Source organism: Sminthopsis crassicaudata, chromosome 4 (assembly GCF_048593235.1).
Source record: "Sminthopsis crassicaudata isolate SCR6 chromosome 4, ASM4859323v1, whole genome shotgun sequence".
Classification (NCBI taxonomy): Eukaryota; Metazoa; Chordata; class Mammalia; order Dasyuromorphia; family Dasyuridae; genus Sminthopsis; species Sminthopsis crassicaudata.
Window position 1 is genome coordinate 168,557,557 of NC_133620.1, and position 25,911 is coordinate 168,583,467.

Consider the following 25,911-nt stretch of genomic DNA (forward strand, 5'->3'; position numbering starts at 1 on the left):
ACAAGCCATCTTGAAGTCACCACAGATCATCACAAATGTCTGACAGAAAAAGGTTTTATACTACCATTAACAAAATATGTGGAAATGCTTGTCTTATTCCATAATTTTAAAAAATAGGAAACAAAATGAAAAAAACATGTTTTCTATCAGAATTATTTTCCACTTCTTACTATTCTAACATCTGACAGATTTTTCAAATGAACTGACTGGCAATGCTGGTCAATGGTTTCTATGAAACTATAGCTAGTTTACCAGTGGGTAGAAAAGAAAAAAAAAATCACATTTAAACAGTTCTTTTCCCTTATATAATTTAGTCTATAGATAAATAGTGTTTAAAATAATAAAGTAATAAATGCCATATGAAACTGAACATTTACTATTTAATACACAATCATAAGTCAAGAGAAAAGTAAATATTTTATACTTTAATTAACTTCATTTTTATCAGGGGGTAAGATGTATAAAACTGACAAATGAATTTTTGTTTGTCAGCAGAAGAGTTTGTAAAATTTTCCTACCATTTTCCACTATATTTATGTGAATTAATACTTTTATTTTATTTTTTTAAAATCAAAATGCAGAAATAAACATAATGAAGAACCAGACTTAAGATTATGTCTGTCTAATGTTGAGCTACATACTGCATACCTTCATTAAAATAAAATAAAAAAAAAAAACTAACAACAAAATTAAGTTTATCTTCCAGGTTGCAATTTATTTTACTAAAAATGTGTACTCAACTAAATCTTATAGATAATAATAAGCATGTAATATTTTGATGGATTGTCTAAAAATTGTTTCATTTAAAATAATAATTATTTTAAAACTAGTTTTATCATTTCATATTTTTCAAAATTATAGATAGAATAAAACTTTATGTTTATAATTATATAATATGCATTTTAATTTGACTTTTTTAGAAAAAGTTATCACTAGATATAATCATGGAAACAAATCTAAAAGAATATTATTAGTTATATGAAATTACTCAGGAGGTTTACAACATATTCTTTTTGGTTGAAAAGGGCTAATAAACAAAAGCAATGAGGAATAATTGTTCTATAGCCCTAATAATGAAAAGGAAGACAAATTAAAACAATTCTGAGGGGTTACCTCACACTATAAGATGGTAAAGTTGACCAAACAAGTTAAATGACAAATACTGGGAAGGCTATGAGAAAACAGATATGTTGCTGTACTATCAGTGAAGCTGGATATGAAGGAAGAATTAATGGACTTTATTGGAAATGTGAAGTGAGAGAACCAAAGATAAAATTGTTGCAGGGGATATCAGATAAATTATGTAATTACAGACAGAAATAGGGAAGACAAAAGGAAAAATAAGGTAAATTAAGGATTAGCTTGATAATTAAGATTGAGATAGTGGAGATAGTTAGAATTGTCCTGTAGACAGGCAGACAGAATAATTGTCCTGTAGGCAGGCAGTCACTTATTATGTCAGTCAATAAACATTTATTAGGTACTTACTACTCTCTAAGGATACAAAGAAAGGCAAAAGACAACCTCCCTGCCCTTGAAGAGCTCACAATCTAAAGGGGAGACAACATGCAAACAACTAGGTACGCACAAATCATATATAGAATAAACTGGAGATAATCAATGAAGGGAAGGAATTAGGATTAAGGAGGATTCAGAAATGGTTCTTGTAAAAGGTAGGATGTTTGTTAACTGCAACTTAAAAGGAAACCAAGCAACAGAGGTGAGAAAGAAGAGAATTCTGGGCATGAGGGACAGCCAATGAAAATTCCTGGAGTTGGAAGTCTTGTGCAAGGAAGAACAAAACAGCCAGTGTCACTGGAGTGTAGGGGGTAGGAAGTGGACTGAAAGATAAGATATAATTCACAAGGGTAAAGAATAAAGAATGTCTGTGACAATGAGTTGAAACCAGAATTTTAAAAACTGAATAGAGCTAGACTACCTTTGGGAAATTACAATTTCATAATCATAATTTTCTCCATGAAACAAAGAATCATCTTGCAAATAACTTTTTAAAATATTAGTATTCATCAGGCCATTCTCCTGCAATCCAGTTTCCTCCACCAACCTAGCATGCCAAGCTCTACCTTAGCTTCAGAATGGTAAAATTTCACTATATACAGCTAGGCCTGAGGCTACTGTGGTGCTACTCCCAGGTGACATCCATTTTTTTTTAATCTATACTACCTATATACTTTTCCACCTCTAACTCTGGGAACTGTAATCAAATAAAACTACTATTTCTGTATATTTCTTATAACTACTTTTTCTACTTACAGAACTACTTATAACTATATTTCTTATAACTACATCTCAGGGACTTCTCTGATTAAATTAAATATTCCTTCAGAGCCACTGTTATGTCATGTTTTGTAAGCTTCTGACTCCTCACTGTTTCCCCAATTCTAGCATATTGGTATCTAATAAATCATCATTCATTCTGGTACTATAGTCAGGAATAGATGGAATAGCTTTTGAAGAAAGAGATTATTCTGGAAAAGGCTAACTGAAAATCACCCAAAGGACAATGGGGAGATGCAAAGTAGACACAGATAGCCTGCAATTTGTTAATGACAGAATTAAAAGGAAAAGCAAAGAAAAGAATGTCACTAAAAAACAGGAGCAAAAAGATGGACTAGTTACATGGAGAAGGAGAATCACTGGACTAAATGGTATTTTAGTGATGTCAAGTGGATAAGCAGAAAACTCTCAGCACTTTGCTTCTAGTGAATTAATGAAGGATATTGATAAGAATTGAAGGTGAAGGATAGCCATGAACTAGATGCTATCTTCAACATTGTACATAACATGGAAATCAAAGATTCATTTGAGCACTGAATATTGGAATGTGCTTCAAACTGACTAATACAGCTGAAAATACAATTTAAAAGAGCTGAAAGAATGAATTTAATTTGTGATTGGGACAAATAAATTACTCAATGCTACTGCTACCCAATTTTTTTTTTTTTTACTATAAAACACCTGCCATTGGAATGGTTATGCTTCAAAACCAAATAAATGAGAAAAATATATAACTGTTAGGAAATTTAGTTATTCTAAAGTGTCATGGATTAAAATATTTCATTTTGCTTTTAAAAAGCAACTAGTGAGCTTGCTTGGGACAGAGAAAATGTAATCCTAATGATGAAGTTACTGTCTCTAACAGGAATTCATTCTTATATTTTTAGGACTGAAGTAATTATTTCTGATCTAAAGTATGAGATTATAAACTATTACTCTAGGAGTCACAAACCTTAATATTTTAATAAATTATCCATGGAAGTTTCTTATTTCCTCCTCCCATACCTGGCAAACATAAACTACATTAAAAACAAACACTATTTAGGTAGGGAAAATTATTTATATTTTAGATCACTTTTCAATTTGGCTGCTTAAAAGTAACTAATGTTAACTTACATGAATAGACAAATACTCCTTCCAACATATTTGATTGATAAGCTGGAAATTTGGGGGCTCTAGAGATTAAAAAGATCTTCATGCTGTAAATGAAATCCTTGCTCTTTGAAAATCAAAAAATGTATCTTTAATTACACCATTCAAAGTAAATCTATTATAAATTAATCTTAATTCTTAAACAATAGCTGTACCTTAGAAGTCAATACTCTATTTTACTAGCGTTTCTATGTTCTCATCTGACTCTGTTTAAGAAGATTCATTATAATTGACTTCATGTCTTAGAATGTCAAGAGATCTGAATGAACAACATAAAAGTTCTGAAAATGTAAAATGACACTGCTCTTGCTATTACATAATACTTTGTTAAAAAATGGAATTCTTGTCAGGAAGCTACAATAATGATTCCAGATTATGGAAAAATGAAACGATTTCATTTTCCTCAAAGAAAAATATAGAAAGCCAGGGGACATAAAACCTATCATAATTACACCAACATATATGTGTGTGTGTGTGTCTATATAATATACATATATAGACACACACACACACATATATATATATATATATATGTATATACATACACATATATATGTATATACACACCGAGATACACACACACACACACACACAAACACATACACACACATGCAGCCCTGACTACTATTTTAACTAACAACATTAGGAGGAAACTTCCAGTGGATTACAACTAATTTGAATCACAGTCAAGAAAACTCAACTGCATCATTTTTCCCCTAAATATTTTTTGTTGTTCACAACATCATAGATTTAGAGATATGGAGAGACATGTGTATCACTTAGTCCAACCCAGTTACCCTGAGTTCCAGAGAAAGCATATTAATTTGACCAAGGCCATATGGGTAGTAATAGCACAATGAGGTGGCCCAAGTGTTCAACATTTATTATCACACCAGATGTAAAGATATTAAAATATCAAGTTTTATTATATAAACCAAAACGAAAGGAAGAATAGTAAACCTCATATGATCCTGAAGTTTGTGCATTCTTATGATAAGAAAAATTAAAATATATGGTATCATAACAAAGTTACATGCCACTTGGTAATGCTTTTACTCTGAAAAACTTGCTACTAAATAGCAAACTCATACTAAGAAAAACTTACTTTTATTCTGTACTCATCAGTATCTGCAACGGTTGCTACTCTGATAAACACAGGATTTCTTTTATCTACAATCTCAAATTTCATTTTTTTCTGGAATCCATGTGCTGGTTTCTGAAATAACAAAAGATGATTTTTTAGTGAAATGTTTAAAAAGCAATTAAATTAAGTACACATTTTATGCCAGAAATCTAATTTAAAAATTTTTTTTAAACCTAATTAGCACAGAGAAGAGAATTAATCAGAATAGGAGAAAATCATATTCAATTCATGAAGTTAAATGCTTAATTTGTAGAAAAGTCCACAGGAACTCCAAATTATCTGTGAATGATTCATTTTGACGCAAAACTGGCTAAACTGTGAACCAGAGGCAAGACATAGCAAAAGGGGCTTCAGTTCTCTTGACTAGGGGGGCATCTCATTATGGCATCCAAACTCCTAGAAAAAGCTATCTATACCTGAAAGAAGCTGAGAGCTTCTATAAACCAAAGCATGCAGAGGATCTTTTGTACATATGTAAGAACTAGAAGAAAAACTGGAGAAACCGCTACCTGTGGCATGCGTTATTAGTCCTTGAAAGCAGCAATGAAGCACATTAAAATAAGGGGAGAATCTCCACAGTATTCACATTGCTCACTCCATACTCCATGAACAAACAATCCAGGGGTTACAAAATAATGGTTAGTAAGCTGACGCTCACTCTGATCCATCTATTTGGGCTTATTTTTGTTAGTTAAAAATAGATGTTTAAATGGTACTGACAAATCAAATGACACTGGGGAAAAAGTAAAGAAAATACTTTTCTATTAAGCAAGAAGGCCACTATGAAAAAGACTGCTTTAACACTTGATTTGCAAACTAGCTTTACAAAAATAGCTATCAAAATATACTTCTCAGGAAATCAGGCAGCTGATCATTTCATTTCACTTTTAGGAGCAAAAGATCCAAAAGGAAGATGTTATCAAGGTATTTTTTCTCAAGAAAGCAAGTTCTAAAATATCTCAAGTAAGGATCCACTCAATGCTGTATCTTATACTACTTCCAGTTATGTGTACCTGTATTATAAATATTTCATACCAATGGATACTTATTACATCCCATCAGATTGTCATCAATAGAAACAATAAATTTTTCAATAATCTTTTTTTTTGCTGTTTAATACATTATGTTTAAAAATGTTCAGGGGTACCTAATGGGCTAACCTGACCATCAGCTATCTAGAAAACTCTGCTACCCATAATAATTTATTCCCTGAGGAATAACACCTCTTGTTCTATGTACCACTTATGTAAAGATCAGAATTTTAATGTTTAAATTTTAATTCATATTTTCTTTAAAGCTAAGAAATAAAGTCAGTAAAAGAAAAAAAAAAAGGATTTAAACTCTTAAAATACCTGTCATAAAATTAACTATGTAACTTTTACACTTCAATCCATAGAATTTGTTGTTAACTTAATTTCATAAATAATTCTAACAAGTCATCTGATTTCTCGGACCTTTGCAGAGTATCAAATTAAAAGTTCGCACATGGAAAATAAAAATCATAGCTGAAATTAACACTGAAGGAAGCGGAAAAATTATTGCTATTGTATACAATTAATGGATGATTACAAATCTGAGTAGCTAATATACGTTTAAATTATATCCATCATATTTTAATGTTTAAGAAAGTAAAGATATATAATATACATATGGAAGTTTTCCATCATTTAAAAAAATTAACATTTCAAAGGATAAGCATCATTTGGAAAATATATTCCTGTGGAACACTTGCTTCATTGACAATGCTAAATAAATGGTGGGTTATTCTACAAATTCTTCTTCATCTGGAACTCACAACTGATAGGAGAAGTTTCATCTTATATTGTACAGGTTCACACATATAATTAAAAATGACATTCCTTTGGAAACATTTCCTTTTTACCAAATAAGGTATCTTTTCCCTTTATTTCTCTCCCTCAGAGTTTGAGATAATTAATTACCATGGAATAATTTTTTTAAAAAAAATTTAATATCCTAGCAACTATAAAACTATGCCAAAGAAAAAAATTTTACCATTTCCTGTAGACTAACTAGCCATATTAAAAAAATATACAAATGCTTTTAACGGATCTTTCTCTTTCTTTTTCCTTTAAACTCTTAGAAAAAATAAGGACTTTGGTCTTCCAAATGTCAAAGCAAATGTTTGTGGTGAGAGGAAAAATCAGTGGTACAGAATTTCTGTATTTTCTCACTTTATGTTTGCTTCCAATCCTAACAGAAAAGAAGCATAGATGTTATGCCTTCATCATCCTTCATATCATTAAGACAGATGCTAGAAATATGCCATAATAAATATTCTGCTGCATTTAACTCAATGAACATACTGGATCAAAAGCATTAAAACAATCAAGTATAGCTTAACTTGCCACATGACATTTTTATAGAAAATACAGAAAAATAGCACTGACCAAACAAAAGTCTCTTTTTCTCTCATACTATACTGAAAAGGTTCTTGGAAAGTCTAGTTAGAAAAATATAGCTAATGACAATACCATGTACATTTACTGTAGTCTGCTTTTAATGCCTTTATGAAAAACAACAGAATTAAAGTTAAATATGCTATCTTTTGTACTTCATATATAAAGCATATAGGCGTATAACAGATCAAACTTGGTAAATGAACCCTTTCATTAAAAAAAGATCACTTGCTGGCTATCAATGTACAGTTAAAATTGCATTGAACTTTTTTCTTACACTTTAAAAAACAATCATATCCTACTCTGGAAGATATGATTTTTTTAGGTTAACTTTAAAACATAAGAGTTTTCTTTTTAATACCATGATTATGTTTTGCTTCTATTCTCTACCTCCTTCTATTTTGGCTTCTCTAGCATGATCTATTTTGCTTCTTGATTTCACTATATGAATCTCTGATCTGGAACTAAAATATAATATTAAAAATAGCTTAAGGAATTTGTTTTGCCTAACTACATATATTTGTAATAGATTCTGCTATTCTTGCCTTTTTAATGGTTAAGGAAAGAAAAAGATAAAGAAAGAAAATTTGGAACTGAAAATAAAATAAAACTGATTTTTTTCAAAAAAGTATACTAAATTTATTCATATGAATAACTCAGTAAAGATACCAAACAAAATTGTTTTGATTAATAATTTGTTCCTAAAAGTGTTTAACATGAATTGAAAAACAAAGTTTCTAAGAAAGTAATCATTTGTAAATTTCTAGAATTTATTTAGAAAAACTAAAAATTAGTATACACTAACAAAAATTAATAGGTCACCATAAAATACAGTCACTTACCACTTTAAAGGCCCTTGCAGGAGCAGGTAAAGAATTAGTTTCTTCCAAGTATTTGTCCCAGGAAAAATGCTTCACGTTTGGGTAATCTAAAAGGAGATTAAAAACAAAAACAAAAAAATCTATATATAAAAGCTAAATGCGAACACAAAAATTAGTATACAAAATTACACCAAGATTATTATTAATATCATCAGAAAATATTAATATTATAGTTTCTAAAACCATTTTCACATATCTCCAACAGCCTTTACACACTCAGGTCATCTATATAAACTAAATATTTCCTTTTGATTCTGACCACCTGATTTTCACCTTCAGGAATTTTAAGTTAAAAATTTAAAAAAAAATTGCATTATTTAATTTTTTATATACTAACCTAAATCTACATATATCTATATATTTTCTCCTCAACTCCATCTGAACATCTATGAGGCAGGGACTATTATTCATAACCAATACAATACCCGGCCCATAGAACTAAATAGTAGATAGCACTTATTAGCCAAAGATGAGCAGACTCCTGCCCACAGTTAAAAATCTAAAAACAACAGAAAGTAAAATAACTTTGAAGTACTACTTGATAAGATCAGATTAGCTAACATAACAGCAAAGGAAAAAGAAAATGTTGGGGGGGAATGAGGAATTAAGGAACAGCACGAACTTTGAAAAGCTGAGTGACTATAATGGTGGTAGCAACTTCAACAGAAATAGGGAAATTCAGATGAAAGGTAATTTGGGGAAAAAAGATGAATCTGGGATACAGAATCATAGAATTAGAATTAGAATTAGATAGGGTCTCAGAAGTCATCAAGCACAACCTCACCATTTTACACATGAGAACACTAAGGTACAGGGAAATTAAGAGATAACCCCAGGGTCTTAGAGCTATTAAGTATCTGAGATGGAACTTGACCTTAGGACTTCCTGACTTCGAGTCAAGCATTCTATTCACTATGCTATCCTAGCTACCTCAAACATACCTAGTGTGAGATTCTTATAGGACACCTTGTTTAAAGGGCATATAATGATGCATAAAAGTAGATTAAATAAGAGAATAGGCTGGGATATATATATATAGACATTTGCAATACCAATGACAATTAAAACCTTGGGATTGATGAGATCACCAAGTAAGAGTGTAAAGAAAAGAGGAAAGGAAAACAGAGGAACTGAACATCTAAGGAAAGACAGGGTAGCCAGGGTAGTAGATAGGGGAAAGTAGTGAAAAGGAAAGTTGATGTGGGCTTATAACCATATCGTCACGACTGTCAAATGAGTCATAGGACATACCTCGATCCAGCTCCTAAGAGTTTTCTGGGCACTTTGCCCTCCTTAATATATGTGTCACCAATTCTACTTGCTTGCTAGTTTGTTAGATATGTGGTTGTTATAAATAAATTTCATGAGAAATGGTTCCCTGGGTAACTAAGTACCCAGGGACTCTAAATGAAATACTAAAGCAGCCAAAATTGAAGCCCCAAGAAAACAACCACTTAGTGTGACAGTGCTGAAAATGAATAGAACTACTATGCCAGAAAAAAAGCCTTGGGTCTTCAGCTTGACAGACACTGCTACTAATATTCTGCATCATGGATACGAATGACTTCATGTAGGTGAAACCTTGAGAGGCATTAAATCGAAGAGAAGTTTCTGCTCTGACAAAACTGCAATCACCATCACATGATGAACAAAAAGTAATAATAATAATAGCTATCACTTCTATAGCACTTTAAAGATTCACAAAATGCTTTATATATGTTATCCCATGTGATCCTCACAAAGATGCTATTATCCTTTCACAGATTAGGAAATTGAGGCTTACCTTCCCAAGATCATATGGATAATTAAAAGCCTGAGACACAATTTGAAATCAAGTGAAATCTTCCTGATACCAAGGCCTGCTAGCACTCTCTCCTAACACCAAGTAATATATATCATTTACATGCACAGTCAACTTTTTTCCAGTATTATATTGTGAATTCCTGTGAAGATTGGTTTTTGCCTTTCTTTGTATCCCCACCATTTAACACAGTCCCTGGAGCATTGTTGGTATTTAATAAATGCTTGCTGCCTTGACTTCTATAGAAAAGAAGTATGTGCTTAATAAATATACTGTTATTAACAATAATGGAGATCATGATAATGAAGGAATGGAGGACATTCGTCAGCATGGGACAACAATAAGAGGGCAGCAAAAGTTATCCATTATATGTGTTTAAAAACCTTAGGGGAAAGGAGAATCTCTCTATCTGCAGTTATTCAGTACAAGAACTTGTTCTGATTGGTATATAAGGGACATTCAAGTGGCAGAAGGATATATAGTCTGTTGTGGATAAACAATCAAATGAGAGGAAAAAGATGTTTGACCATAGATCCTGTTACTGACATGATAAGACAGTGTCAGTAAAAGATGGTGAAACATGTATTTACACTATATACAGTTTATTAGAACTGGAAGAAGTATTAGATGTTATCTAAACCAACTCCCATCCCTAATTTTACAAGAGAGGAAATCAAGAACCTAATTTCCAAAACCATGGAGACCTGAGTTCTATACTCTATGTAAAGGCAAGGATGACATTTAGCTAAACTTATTATATCTTCCATGAAAAAAAAACAACAATCTTTAAAGTACACACTTTGTAATAAATGTTTACTAAATAAAATCTAATGAGATTAAGTGATTTGCCCAAGTTTGCCTGAATCATAGTCCAAAGTCCAATTGCCCTTCCTAGACATCACACTATCCCTATCTCCTTAGCTTCTAAAATTAATTTAAAATAAATTTTATTGTACTGATTCTTTTAAAAACAATTATTGAAATTATTTTATACACTATATTTCTGAATATATCCCTTCCCTAAACCATACCAAATGAGTTATCCCCTATAATAAAAAAAAAAATTAAAAGGAGGGGTGACAGAAGTTCAACAGAACTAATAGAGCAAGCAATTGAGTCTTTTAGAGTATGAAATATTTCATATCCAGAGTTCTCCACCTTTACAAAGATGGAAATGAACTATATTTTCTCATGTTTTCCCCAGGCTCAAATCTGATCATTATAATGGCACAGTACTTAATTTCATTTTTAAAATTTTATTTTAATAACATTTTTTGTAGTCATTGTATATACTGTTTATGACAGTGTCCCCTGAAAAAATATTCCTATGCTTTTCTGAATTCTTTGTATTAATTATTTCTTATAGTAAAGTAATATTTCATTACATTCACCAAGTTTTGATCAGCCATTTCCAAATTATAGGCATTTAGTTGGTTTTCAAATCTTTGTTACAAGATCGTACTGTAAATAGTGTACATATTTTTTACCTTTCCAGTTCTTTATTCATTATGCCATACTGTTTCAGATATTTATATTAGTTATCTATTTATCTTAGATATTATATCCTTATCAGAAATTTGTGATATAAAATTTACCCAATAGCCAGTTTCTTTTCTTAATTCAGCTACATTGATTTTACTTATTTTTTAAATCTTATTTTATTTTTCCATCACATGTACAGATGTATTTTTGTAAAATTTTGAATTCCACATTTTTCTCCTTCCCTTCCTTACCTCCTCCCTCACCAAAAAAGCAGAAATCTGATATAGGTTACACATGTACAATCATTTTAAACATATTTCCATGTTGCATGTTGTGCAAGGAAAAACATCAAAAGGAGGGAAAAAAACCCAATGAGAAAGGAAAAGCAAAGAAACTAAAACAAAAATAAAAATAAACAAAAAAAGCTGAAAATACTATCCTTTGATCCACATTCAGTCTATATTGTACTTTCTATCCCAGGTCTGTAGGAATTGTCTTGAATCAGTATATTGCCTAGAAGAACCAAGGCTATCACAGTTGATCATCACAAAATCATGCTGTAATTGCATACATTGTTCTAGTTCTGCTCATTCCACTCAGCATCAGTTCATGTACAATTTTCCAGGCTTTTCTGAAATCAGCCTGCCTCCTCACTATTTCTTATAGAACAAGAATATTCCCCCTTGCATTCATATACCATAACTTATTCAGCCATTCCCCAATTTGTGGGTATCCACTCAATTTCCAATTCCTTGCCACTACAAAAAGATTTAGTTCAAATATTTTTGTACACGTGGATCCTTTTTCCTCTTTTGTGATCTCTTTGTGATATGGATCCAGTAGTGATGGATCAAAGTGTGTGCACAGTTTTATCCCCCTTGGGGCATAGCTCCTAATTGCTCTCCAGAATGGTTGGATCAGTTCACAAATCCATCATTAGTGCATTAGTGTCCCAGTTTTCCCACATCCCTTCCAACGTTTATCCTTGTCTTTTCCTGTCATCTTAGACAACACTGATTTTGCCTCTGCAAAAATCTTTCAAACTCAACATTTTCTGTTTATTTATGATGTTTCCTTTTTTTTTTCATGATGATTCCTAAAACACGTATATACACTGTGCTTAAGACAGCACAAACCAATGATGTAAAAAAACATTTTTTGGATGTTCCTCATTATTAGAAAAAACTTGTGCAGACCAGAAATTCATAGAGTGGCAAGATCTCTAGACCTAATAAAGGTCATAAGGAAAGAAAAAGATCCAGTTCTAACACCAGCTCTGACACTATAGCCTTTAGCAATTTACTTAAGATTTTCTTACTACATGTAACCTTGGTTAAGCTATTTAACATCTCTTCCAATTCTAAACCTACGGTTTTATGATTCTAAGGGTTATAGCTATTTAATATTTCATCAATGCCTTGAATGAAAGTATAGAAGACACATTTATCAAACATATAGAGATGACACAAAACTGGAAAGGATAATTAATATGTCATGATAAAAATCAAACTTGACAGGGCATAATGATGAGCTACCACATTTTTTGGAAGGGTACTTCCGAAATCCCAAAGGATCTAAGGAAATTTGACCCACACAGTGAAAGCTGAAGAAAGTAGGAACATTTAGTTTGGGAGAAAAAAAAATCAATAAGGAAATGATAATCATCTTTAATTTCCCAACGAGTTATCATGAGGAAAAGAGATTGGATCTGTTCTATTTGGCCAAAGAAAACAGAACCAGAGAACAAGAAGGTATTCTTGTTCAGTAATGAATAGTAAAAAATGACTTCTGCATTCTATTCCAACTTGTTGACTCTCCCACTGGTTGCAGGGGAAAAAAAAATTACTAGACTATTAGCACATCACTGTTGCTAAAGCCAAAATAACCTTAAATGAGTTGCTACACTCAATGAAAGACACACTGGTGACATAACTTTTTCTCCTCCGATTTTACAGCAATATTTTCCATCTTTCTGACCACAGTTCTCTCCAGGATGGATGGGGGTTAAACAGGGAAAGATAGGAAGTATATTACTTCATTAACCTCCACTAAGTAGTACAATGGACAGCGTATAAAAGGAAATGACTTCTGTCACCTTGAGTCCTGTTCTTTCTCTTGTCTATAGTAGTGCTACTATTGTAAAGATGAGTATCTAGAAGATTTAGGCTTATAATTCAGGCCTCAGCACAGTTCTGCAATTATGACTCTCTTGATTTCTTTTGAAATTAGTACTATGTATTAAGATAAAACCATAGTGGCCATTTAAAAGTTCAACTAATCCAGACTGGTTCTTTGAGATCAATATCTTTATATTCCCGGTGATGAAGAAATTCTAATTAAGTAGGAAATTGTCCTTTCTATATTTAACATATCACGTGGAAGAAGATTATACAGTCTCTTTGGCCCCAGAGAGCAGAACTAAGAGCAATGGGTAGAAGTGGCAGAAGGCAGAAATAAGGAAGAATTTTCTAACAATCAGGTTGTCCAGTAATGAAAAAGTCTACATTATAAGGTACATTAAAAATAAATCAGAGGGGGCAGTAGATAGAGCACCAGCCCTGAAGTCAGAAGGAACTAAGTTCAAATCTTGTCTCAGACATTTAATACTTCCTGGCTGTGTGACCCTGGGTAAGTCACTTAACTCCAAGTGCCTCAGCAAAAAACAAATAAATAAATTAGAGAGCTTGATTTTTAAGAAGGTAAAGAAGGGCATGAAAACAAACAAACAATGGGGAATAAATGAGTTAGTGCTGCAAGATTTAGAAGCTACCTCATTAAAGAAGTAGAGAGCATGGAATATGACATCCCGGAAGGCAAAAGGGCTGAAATTACAATCTAGAATAACCAATCCAGCAAAACTGAGTACAATCCTTCAAGGGAAAAAATAAACATTTAGTAAAATACAGAAGACTTCCATTCCTGGTGAAAAGCCCAGACCTGAAAAGAAAAATTTGAATTTCAAATACAAAAATATATATAAACATGAAAAAAAGTAAGGAACTCAAGTTAAACATTTTATCTTCCTATTATGGGAAGATGATTCATGTAACTATCATTATTAGAGCAGTTAGAGGGATTCTACATAAAATGAGAATGTGAAAAGGAATTGATTATTTTGGGATGATAATTGAAAAAATTGACAGATGAGAAAAAAGTATGTCTGAAAGAAGGAGGAAGGAAGGGGAAGAAGGGGAAAATTATGTCATGTAAAAGACAATCAATGGAAAGATTTTATTGTGGAGGGGAAAATAGAGGGGGGTGGTATGTAAGAAGGAATGTTTGAATGTAATTCACATCTAAATCCATTCAAAGAGGGGAAAACACACATACACATACAAATTAGTAACAAATATATCTTGCCCAATAGGGAAAGGGGCAAGGAGGAATAAGAGAAAAAGGGTGAAGGAAGAGTGATATAAGGGAAGGCATATATAAAAAAAGCAGTGATCAGAAGCAAAACAAGACTTTAGAGGAAAAAAGGATAAAAAGCAAAAGAAAAAATAAATAGAAGAAAACATGTTAGAGATAAATACACAGTTGGTATTCCTAATTGTAAATGTGAATAGGATGAACTCAGTCATAAAACTGAAGTAGATAGATTAGAAACCAGAATCCAACAATATGTTGTTTACAAGAAACATACTTGAAATATACATACACAGAGTTCAAATAAGGAGCTAAAGCAGAATCTATTAAGCTTCATCTGATGTAAAAAAAAATTCAGGGGTAGCAATCACAATCTCAGACAAAGCAAAAATGACCTAATTAAAAAGGATAAACAGAGAAACAATATCTTGCTTAAAGGCACCATGGACAATGAAGTAATATCAATACTAAACATATATGTTCCAAATGATATAACATCAATATTCTTAAAGGAAAAATTAAATGAATTAGAGAAGAAAAACTATACTAGAGGGACCCCTACATTCCCTGATCAGAGCTAGATAAACCTAAGACAAATTACAAAACACTTTTTGCACAAATTAAAACAGATCTAACCAACTGGAGAAATAGTAATTGCTCAAAGATTGGCTAAACTGTAGGGCAACTAGGTGATGCAATGAATTAAGTGCCAGGCCTAGAGTCAGGAAAACTCACCTTCCTGAGTTCAAATCTAGCCTCAAAAATTTACTAGCTATGTGACTTTGAGCAATTCACTTAACCGTGTTTGCCTCAATTTCCTCATTTGTAAAATGAGCTGAAAAAGGAAATGGTAAACCTCTCCAGGATCTTTGCAAAGAAAACTCCAAATGGCTAATAAAATATAGGACAGAAAAGAAAAAGACTGAACAACAAAAATGCTGAGCCAATATATTAAAAAGTGACTTTATCCAAATTAATTTTCTTATTCAATGGCATACTAATCAAACTACAAAAGAACTCTTTTAGACAACTAGAAAAAAACAACAAAATCCATTTGAAAGAACAAAAGGATCAAGAACATCAAAGGAATTAGTCTCACAGTAACAGATCTCAAAGTGTCTTACAAATCAAATCAGCCATCATCAAAATAATGTCGTATTGTCTAAGAAATAGAGTGATACAACAGTGGAACAGATTAGGTACATAAATACGCAAAGTAGTAAATGATCATAGCAATCTAGTGTTTAATAAACCCCAAAGATCTATGCCTTGAGGTAAGAATTCACCATTTCACAAAAATTGCTGGGAAAACTGGAAGTAGTTTGACAGAAACTAAATATGGGGCACTGAAAAGTTAAGTGAAATAAAAAATTAAATAAAAAAGTTAATAGTTAAGGTTACCTAGTCAGTCTGTCTCAAAAGCAGGATTTAAAAACCCAGACCATCCTAGCTCTAAGTTCACTGTGCTGGGCCCTTTTTCCTCTTTATGGCAAAAATATTATAAATTTAATTTTTTATAATGTTATTTGATATTTGTCACATTACCAAGTCCTCATTTTTTCTTGATGTTTAAGAATGAAGTAATCTTTAATCTCTCTTATTCTTTATTACTGAACCATATTCTCTCTCTCTCACATACTCATACACACAGTTTTTAAAATTGCCACTGATGATAATGATGATAGATGACAGATTAGATAGCATTTTAAAGTTTTCAAATTAATTTCCTCAAAATGACCCTATGTTAAGTAGAGCTGTATTATCCCCATTATTAGAGATGAGCAAATATGGTTTTGAGGGGCAGCTAGGTGGTGTAGTGCATAGAACGCCAGTCCTAAAATCAGGAAGACCTGAGTTCAAATCTGGTCTCAGACATAACACTTCCTAGTTGTGTGATCTTGGGTAAGTTATTTAACCCCAATTGCCTCAGCAAGGAAAAAAAATTGGTTCTAGGAAGTTAAATAATTTGCTCCATGATCACACAGCAAGTCCAATGTGACATTCAAATCCATATCTCCTGACTCCACATTAAGCACTATTCACTACGACAGGACACATTCTCAACATTCAGCAAAATCTAAGATATAGGAAAGGCATAATAAATCCTTCTTAATTTTTCTAAAATTTATATTCCTATATCTAATTTACCAGATTTAGATGATTCAAAATCAATACATATGAGTATAAAATCTAAAGAATAAAATTGAGCTACAGAAATTTAAAAATTATACATATATAATTTTAAATTCTTTTTTAAAACTATGTAATTATTTCTTCCACGGACAAAATCTAATACTATTTTTGCTTTCAGCTATTTGAAAAGTAATCAATATACAAGAGAGTACAAACCTGGTGGAGTAATAAGAGTTCTTCTATGTTCTTTACACCAACCCACTGGATGAATGTGTGGACTTGCTGCTTCACACCTGAAGGAAAATAATGAAATTCTGCTGTTAAAAACGAATTCACATACTAGACCATTTAAAAAGAATAATTCTCATTTATCACAGTCAACCTAGTTTTAAAAAGTTTTAATGAAACACAGCATAAGACCTGATTGAGAACAGCAGAGTGGACTACCCCTTAGTATTTCTCCTGAATATTTCACTTTCTTCATTCCAACCTAGGCCAGAACTGATGAGACAGGAATTATCATGTGCCCTACTTCTATGGTCTCCAGTACACAAGATACAGTTATCTGTCCTGCCAGTATGCCTGAGTGATCCCTGGACCTTGCCAACTACCCTGCTGGGGCACTCATAAGAATTCTAGTCTTTTCAATCTGTCCTGTAGTTTAACTCAAGTTCTTGCTTCCTAATAGAAAGTGAGTCTTTGAGGACTGGGACTGTCTTGTCTTTTCTATTAATTTCCCTGTATTTAGCACATAATATGTACTTAATAAAAGTTGATTTTAAAAAAAATATATGTAGTGGATCTTCCAGTCTTCCAGAGTTTATAAAAACTAAATAATCCTTTTTAAAATTAGAAGTAAAATATGTCATCCATTTAAAAATAAATAATTCATAAACTTGATACAAACACAAGTCAATATCTGGGATGTGGGGGGGGGAGGAACATAATTAAGTGCCTACTATATGCAAGGTACTGTGCTTAACATTAAGGACATAAAGAAAGACAAAAGATAAGTTGAACTCTGCCATCAAGGAGCTCACAATCTAATGGAAGAAGACAAAAAGAATCTGAAAAGTGAGGGAATAAAAAGGAATAACAAACATATGAAAGAATGTTCCAGTGTCTAATGATAAGAGAAACTTAAATTATTACAACCCTGAGGTTTTACTTCATACTCAGTAAATTGACAAATATGATAAAAGATGCTATATCTTATGTAAGATGCTATACTTTATGTTGGCCAAATTAATCAATATTATTTTAGACTATTTAAAATAATTAGACAGTAACAAGTTAGATATTGTTGTGGTGTAAGATGTTTATGGATTTGAAAAAATATGGAAAGATTTGGACTTATAAAGGAAGATGTTAAACAGGATAAACAAGCATCTTACAAAGACGTATATGAATGTATATGTATATATGTATAGGCTACAGACATTTATATATTTATTTTTGTGTATATAAAGTATGCATATAAGCATATGTTTGTATATGTATATATAAATATATCCACATTTAATTATAGCCATCTGGGAGGGAGGGAAGAGGAAAGGGGAAAAAAAGAATAAAGTAAAAAATGCAAAGCAGAAGACAAAAGAAAACCTACAAGGAAGCAAAGAAAAGATTGACAGCTCTAAAAACATTGTGTAGTGTTTATTATATAGCCTTTCTTGAAATGGAAATTTGTGTTGTTTTATATATTGAATCCTCTCCTATGTTCTGCTATGTATATGGCAAAGTTGTTTTTTTTTTCCTCTTTCTATTCTGTATTTAAGTTTTGAATAAATAAATAAATGATGAAAGATAGATACAACCACTGTTAAAGAGGTTGCGGAAAAACAAGTATACTAATAAATAATAAATATACTAATAACTATATACTATGAATTTGTGCAACCACTCTGGAAAGCAATTTGGCATTCTGCAAATAAAGTGATTACTGTCCCTATCCTATGACCCAGAGATTCTACTGTTATATTAAGGCAATCATTGGGGTGGAACAAAGGGGCTCCATATGAGTCAATATATCTATAGCAACCCTGTTTTTGGTAGTAAAAAACTAGAAACAAAGTAGATGCCTATCCACTGAGGAATAACTAAACAATTTGTAATACAAGAATGTAATAGAATATTACTGTGTTATAAGAAGTAAAGAACATTATGAATATAGAACTATGAAGATAGACATGAAGTGATTCAAAGTGAAGTATACTGGGTCATAAAATCAATAAAAATTATTACAACAGAAAGAACAACCACCATAAACAATCGAAATGAATGTTGTAAAAATAATACAAATAATAAAAAAAAAAGAAATGAGATTATTTCAACAAAAATAAATGAGAATCATTTCTTTCTGTTCTCAGAAGACATCAGGGTCCAAAGTCATGGGGCATTGCATGTAAAATTATATTTTCTTGATGTGCTTATGAGTTTTTATCAATTTTTCTTCCTATCTTTAAAAATTGTTTTTTTTTTTTTTCTGTTATTAATGGATGACTCTCTGAGAGGAAGGATAGGAGGGAGATCTAGACAAAATAAAAGCAAAAGATATCAATAAAAAAATCCATTTTCAAAATTTGGCCTACTCCTACCCTAGGTTGATTATATGTAAGACTGTCAGAATCCCCATCATTTGATGATTGTCTCTACTTAAACAATGAAACCATTTCAATAAAGCAATAAAAAGGTGGGGAAAAGAACCAAAAACCTATCAGCAAATAGCACTTTATTTCACAGGCAGGTTACAAAATCCATCTTGCAGGAGCAAAAAAAATCATCTCTTAGCCCCATCTAGTGATCATAAATGGAAATATTACCAAAAAAAGATGTTTGCATTATTTATTAATGTAAATAAGGCTGAGGCCTCTGACTTTATGGCTTTTGTATTCTTAAGGACATATAATAAATTTTATACCTTGAATTGCTTGAATTATCTTCAAGAAGACTTACAAAAATCTTCTTGAAGCACACAGATAATAAAATGGAATCTAGTGATTTAAAATTATGGCTAGACATGAAAGTGAACAACATTATTTGGAAAAAGGAGAAACATATTACTGGGTGTTTAGGCAAGAAAGGACTGCACATAAAACGATCTTTATCTTTAAATACCTACTCTCTTGTTTACAGTTACAAAAACTTCCAGTGACAGATATGTGACAAGTTACAAAGAGATAGGAAAAAAAAAAGTCCTATACATTCATTATATATCCTTATCTTTAAATTACTTGTCCCAGATAATCCACTCAGGCCTCTCACAATAGTAAACTATTATTTCAAGAGTGTTTTTTCCCAGAGTTCTGAGCAACAGAGCACATTACAAATACTCAACAACACCATAGGTAGGTTAAAGACAACTAGTATGTGTGAAATCAAAGATACAAATAAGTTATATATCTGGCCAATTTCGCACGGTAGTTTAGAAGCAATATGTTAAATGGGCAACATCACTATTATAGCTTCCTTTTTCACAGACCTACTTTTGTTCCCATATCTCAACTCACTCAGAGGATAAATATGTACTGAACTTAATCTTACTACATTAGCACATAGTATGCTCAGTTGTTTTAAGCTTTATGCTCCTTAAAAAAAATAGCCAAGTGAGGAAACAATTGTTCTAATAATTCTAAGAAATTCTAGTCAAAAGAATAAATGTTTGAAGTAGAGTTTTGATTAGACAGGGATTAAATGTTTAATCAATGTGATATTCTCCATTTTTTTATTCTAGCTCCTCATTCCTTTACATCTGAAAATACCAAGTTATTTCTTTGTTATAGTGCTCAATATAAAAAAAAAAATGATGGGTAGCAATCATAGATTAGTATGTGATCCAAATGTCATTCTGCCAAGTATGAGTGCCAAATATACAAAATTTAACAGTTAGCAAAAATGAAATGTTATTCATATACAAGAAACTAAAATTCAAATGAATACTATTGACAGACAATAAGCCCACTTTCAATTGATGAAGAAATGTTATTTCAGTCTTAGGTACATTTTCTTAACTCAAGATATACTTTTGTTGGCATAAAAGGACAGCAGAAATATGTTTCAAACTGTTAAAACTCTAATTTCCAGGCATTTAAGATTCATATTGAATGTTGGGATTCACCTCACCTCAAAAGAAAATTTTGTCTCTTAAGATTGTATTTGTTCTTATTCTCGAAAAGGAAAATGACAGCAGGGAGGTGATGTCATGACATACAGTCCCTTGATAATGTAAAAACACAGTATGCTAAGTCTTCGGAACCTAAACTCTTTTGTTCACTGGCTTCCTATCACGGAATGCAAGTATCACCTCAATTCAGAATGACTACTTTCCATTAGAGGAACAAACTTGCCTTTGACACTAAATAAAGTGGTCTTTTACTTACAAAGGTAATATATATATATATATATATATATTTCTAACTAAAAAAATAAGCTTCTGCTTTAGATAAAGTAATTCTCACTGAGGTTTTAAAAAAAACACCACCACATTCTCATCAATGAGATCACTGACTAAATTCTGAGAATAATCTCCTAGTTTACAAAAGTACTTTAGATCAAGGAAAGCAATCCAATTTGTAACCTCAATTACACACCTGGTGACCAAGTTTATACAGCTAAAAATAAATGCTATCTTTCCACAATTCAAAGATCAAAGGGTGAAATAGCAAATAACACTGCAAATATCTTCCAAGCATTTAAACTGTTTTTAATAAAATGTTCCTTAATTGCAGGTTGGGGGAGGGGAAGACAAAGTTAAAAAACATGGAATATATTTTATTCTCTGTGAGGAAAAAAAAATCCCAATGATTCTTAATATTCATAGTTACTATTTACAAAAGAATATGTTCAAAGAAACTTTGCAAATTATCAAGTTTTAAGTTATCTTTACAGTTACAAAAGCAGAAGTAAAGAAATTTCATTTTTTACCCCCAAGTACAAAATGTTGGTGAATGTTATACAGAAAGAATGACTGTTTATGCTACTATTTCAATCATTTAAAAAAACTTAAATACAATAAAAAACCATAAAAATTCTGCTTTCAATACTTTTTCTTTTTCACTTTTATTTTTTTCACATTTTGAAAATGAGGCAAAACTGAGAAAGCCAAAATTCTATTCTTTTTAACATTATCTAAAAGTTCAATTATTATTTTAAATATATTATTTATTGTTATATTAATTGTTGAAATATTTTATTTTGAATACTGTTTATTAAATAAATATTGTTTTTGATGTGATAATTTATTCTGCCCTTCAAAAAAAACAAACAACAAGCATTTAAGTGCTTATCATGTGCCCATTCTAGTACCTAATAAAGTGCCTGGCACCTAGGAGGAACTTAAGAGGCACCTTGATAGAGAGATGGGAGGAAACATTCCCAAAGGAATACTATCTTCTTGACCATTTCTTCCCACTGGACCCTTGGGAATAACAAGTGTCTTCAGGCATCATTCATCTATAATGGATTCATAAATTAGTTATGCACAAGGTAATTTTCTAATAGCAAAAAGGAGTAAAAAGCAAACCTTACCAATAGTCATAGCTCTCATCCCAGTTGTCAAAATGAACCAGAAACCGATTGTCCACCATATCTGTTACTGTAGCAACACAGATGAATGCAGGATTCTTTTTGTCCACAGCTTCAAGTTTCATTCCCACACGAAAACCCGATGGGATCACTGTCTACTCAGAAACAAAGAGTTAATTAACAATAAAATATATCCTGAGGTCAAGATTACTCCTGTCAATGCAATCAATCCATTTATACCTTCATTAAATGAGGTGCTCATGTTATAGCATGGTTGTTCCTCAAAAAGCACTATCAGAAGTCAACTAGGTCTTCAGCCACTGAACCAAAGCTTTTAGATGCACCAGGAGTTAAAATGATATATTTATTTTTTATCATCTGTGGCTTGTAAGTTCAGTTGGCAAAAATGGGGTGGTAGTAAGGCTAAATGTATACACTTGCTGCCCCATAAGGTTTAATTAACTCTTCTACTTCATGACTAAAGAATTTAACCAGTAGCGTCTGTTATAAAGTTAAGAAAGCATCAGTCCCAAATTCATTAAGAAGAAGAAGAAGAAGAAGAAGAATAGAGAGAGAGAGAAACAGTAAAAATGAAAATTTATTTTCCTGTATTTTATGAAGTCTAACATAGGACTTCTTTCCTAAAAGCAGCATTGACATGTGGAAAACAATTAAATGATTCTTCAGTCCTTTCTCACTTACTCCTTCTCCTTTGTCTTAGAGGAAATTTTAGAAATGACAAATAAAGGCATCAGATTGTAACCTCATTATGCAAAAATAGATATTTATTCCCACAATGAGTTGAACAAGTTATCTCTAGGGCCCCTTCTAACTATAAATCGCATGTTCCTTTTTACTATAACCATAATGAAGAATTAGGGAAACTTCAATGTACAAAGCAATTTTAAATGATATTTTTGTAACCATATAAAATAAATGCTACCTGAATTGATGAACTAGACATTAAAGTTGGATGTACTTCTACTGCTATCCTGGTAACATTTCTACCTAAGTTTTTATTACAGGAATTATATCACAAAATTATTTATTGCACATTTCTGCCCATAAATATTTGAGTGCTGCAACATAACAGTAATTTTAGCAAAGAGAGAAAGTTATCACTTATATGAAAAGCATACATTAAATTATAGGACAACAGAATTTAGTGAGACAATAAATAAAATCCTTGCTGAAACTCACAGGCAATGAACCAAAAAGGGATCAAGAAGCATGGTGCAGCATCTTCCAGCATAGCTGTTTTCTACTTAAATGGATTTCAGTGGTTTAAAAAAATAGTGTCTGCTGTCTATGCCAGATTTACATTTCAACAATTAGGCTGTGATCTTGGTAAAAATCTTCACATATAATAGTCTGGCTTTCCTCCAGCTCCACTGAGCTGAGAAATGCCTCTCTTCTTCCTTCTCTAGGGCTCTACTTGAATCAGTCTATCATCAGCTGGATCAGATAATTTGTTCCACTGTTAGCAATGTGTTAACAGTTTCCTTACTGTCTCTTTAAAATTCTCAAAGAACCCTTAAAGTGTACCATATGCTGGTTGGAAAAATGGTTAATGGTGGTGGGTACAGGGATAATGAAGACTGGTATATCACTGGAACTATGCTTTTTGAATGTTTGAATACTCTGATTTCAATGCAAACCCTGAATCTCTTGGTTAAATGTAAAGTGTTACAGGATCAAGAAACAAAGGATTGTCCTGAATAAGGACAAGATGGAAAAAAATAATAGTCTTTGACTTCATCTTACCCTATGAGTGACAAGTTTATATCATGGTTAAGTCACAGAGCTCTTTTTTACACAGGGATGGTACAAAGTAAACTAAGAATTTTTATTCTTTTTTTTATAGAAAAGGAAACTGGGGCTCATAGATATTGACTTGCTAGAAGCTGCCTACATTCTAATGATGAGAGCTAAGATGAAGGCCTAGCCTGACTCTAGTCCAATCATCTCATTATACCATATCACACTTCCAATTAATGCAAAAGAAGATTCTTATTCTTTCCTACATTTGCATTTAAAGACTGTGTCCTGTAGTCTGGACAAGGAGCCCATGACCTATACTATCATTTCATCTCACCCAGTCACAGGGATGGTAATAATTGATCTGTCATTCATGACAACTACATTATAGTTCTAATATTCATAACTACATTAGATCTATGATCGTGAACTCTCAATTCTCTCTCTGATCATAAACTCCCATCCTTTCATATCTATCTTCATTTTTCTCCCAAACTTCTTTATTTTCATTACAAACTCCAAGTCTACCTCATCTCCCTTTTTTCTGGTCCATCATTCCTGAAGTGGCCTTAATCCTTCTTGCCCATTTATAGACAGCAGGAAATGGAAAACCAATATTTCCATATATACAGGCTCTTTTCTCTTTCCTACTGTCTATAAAAATGTCAAATATCTCCCCAATTCTTAAAACACTTTCACCCGAACTCAAGCTATTATCTTACGTCTTTTTTTGTCCTTCATAGTCAAACTTGTTGAATGCACTAACTACATTAACTTCCTCCAAAACATGCACTTGCAACCACTTTTCAACACCTCACAATCTATATTCTAACCATATCACTTGACAGAAATGCTCTCTTGAAGGTTCTTAGTGACTTCAGTGTTAAATCTACTTGACCTCTCTACCATTATTGATAGTGCAGACCATCTTTTTCTCCAAGATATTCTATGGCAGTTTGGCTTCCATGGCAGTGATGTCTCCCAGATCTCTTTCTACCTGTCCAATCACTTCTTTTTTTTTGTTACTCTCCCATTCCCAAAGCATGGGCATTCTTTTAGAATCTTTCCTAAATTCTTTTTTCTTTTCTCTCTATTCACATTCAGTGATCTTATCTCATTTCACTGATTCAACTATGATCTCTATGCAAAGAATATCCAAATCTACAAAGAACTAGAACTGTGATTTCAGTGGTGTAGGGAATCCCCAATGTGGAAAATGACTCTTTTTAACAATGAGAGTTGTCTTCATATCTCTCCTAAACATTATTTCCAAATAATTGGGTGCTGGACAACTCCACTGGCTGATTTTTTCACACAATAGAAATCACTATTTTTTCTCCTTAAAACTGACAATTTCAAATAACTATACCCAGAGAAGGAACACTGGGAAGCGAATGTAAATTGTTAGCACTAATATCTGTCTGCCCAGGTTGCATGTACCTTCGGATTCTAATGTTTATTGTGCAACAAGAAAATGATATTCACACACATGTATTGTACCTAGACTATATTGTAACACATGTAAAATGTATGGTATTGCCTGTCGTCGGGGGGAGGGAATAGAGGGAGGGGGGGCAATTTGGAAAAATGAATACAAGGGATAATATTATAAAATATATATATAATAATAAAAAAAAAATCAGTGAAACATCAAAAAAAAAAAAAAAAAAAAAAAAAAACTGACAATTTCACGCGCTTTTTCACACAATAGAAATCAATATTTTTCTCCTTAAAACTGACTCACCCCAATTCTTTCAATCATTAAGAGCACCAACCACCAAGCCCTAGTCACTCACTTATATAATTTCAAAGTCCTTTTTGACCCTTCAGTCTCCCTCAATCCCTCTAATCTGTTGTCAAGTCATATCACAGCTTCTTACACAATAGCTCTTGTGTCTGTCTTCTCTCACATTCACAGATTCTGTTCCAAGCCCTCATCTCCTCCTAACTGAACTA

General features: G+C 32.0%; 1 protein-coding gene across 4 annotated transcripts in view; it reads right to left on the reverse strand.

Annotated features, from left to right (window-relative positions):
- L3MBTL3 (L3MBTL histone methyl-lysine binding protein 3) overlaps window positions 1-25,911 on the reverse strand; it is a 144,685-nt gene that overhangs the window by 56,156 nt on the left and 62,618 nt on the right. For all 4 annotated transcript variants that reach the window (XM_074309862.1, XM_074309859.1, XM_074309861.1 and 1 more), the window contains exons 13-16: window positions 22,201-22,352; window positions 16,891-16,967; window positions 7,854-7,939; window positions 4,556-4,666 (exon numbers count right to left, since the gene is read on the reverse strand). In XM_074309862.1, coding sequence (XP_074165963.1) covers window positions 4,556-4,666; window positions 7,854-7,939; window positions 16,891-16,967; window positions 22,201-22,352 — 426 coding nt within the window. The remainder of the gene's footprint in view (window positions 1-4,555; window positions 4,667-7,853; window positions 7,940-16,890; window positions 16,968-22,200; window positions 22,353-25,911) is intronic.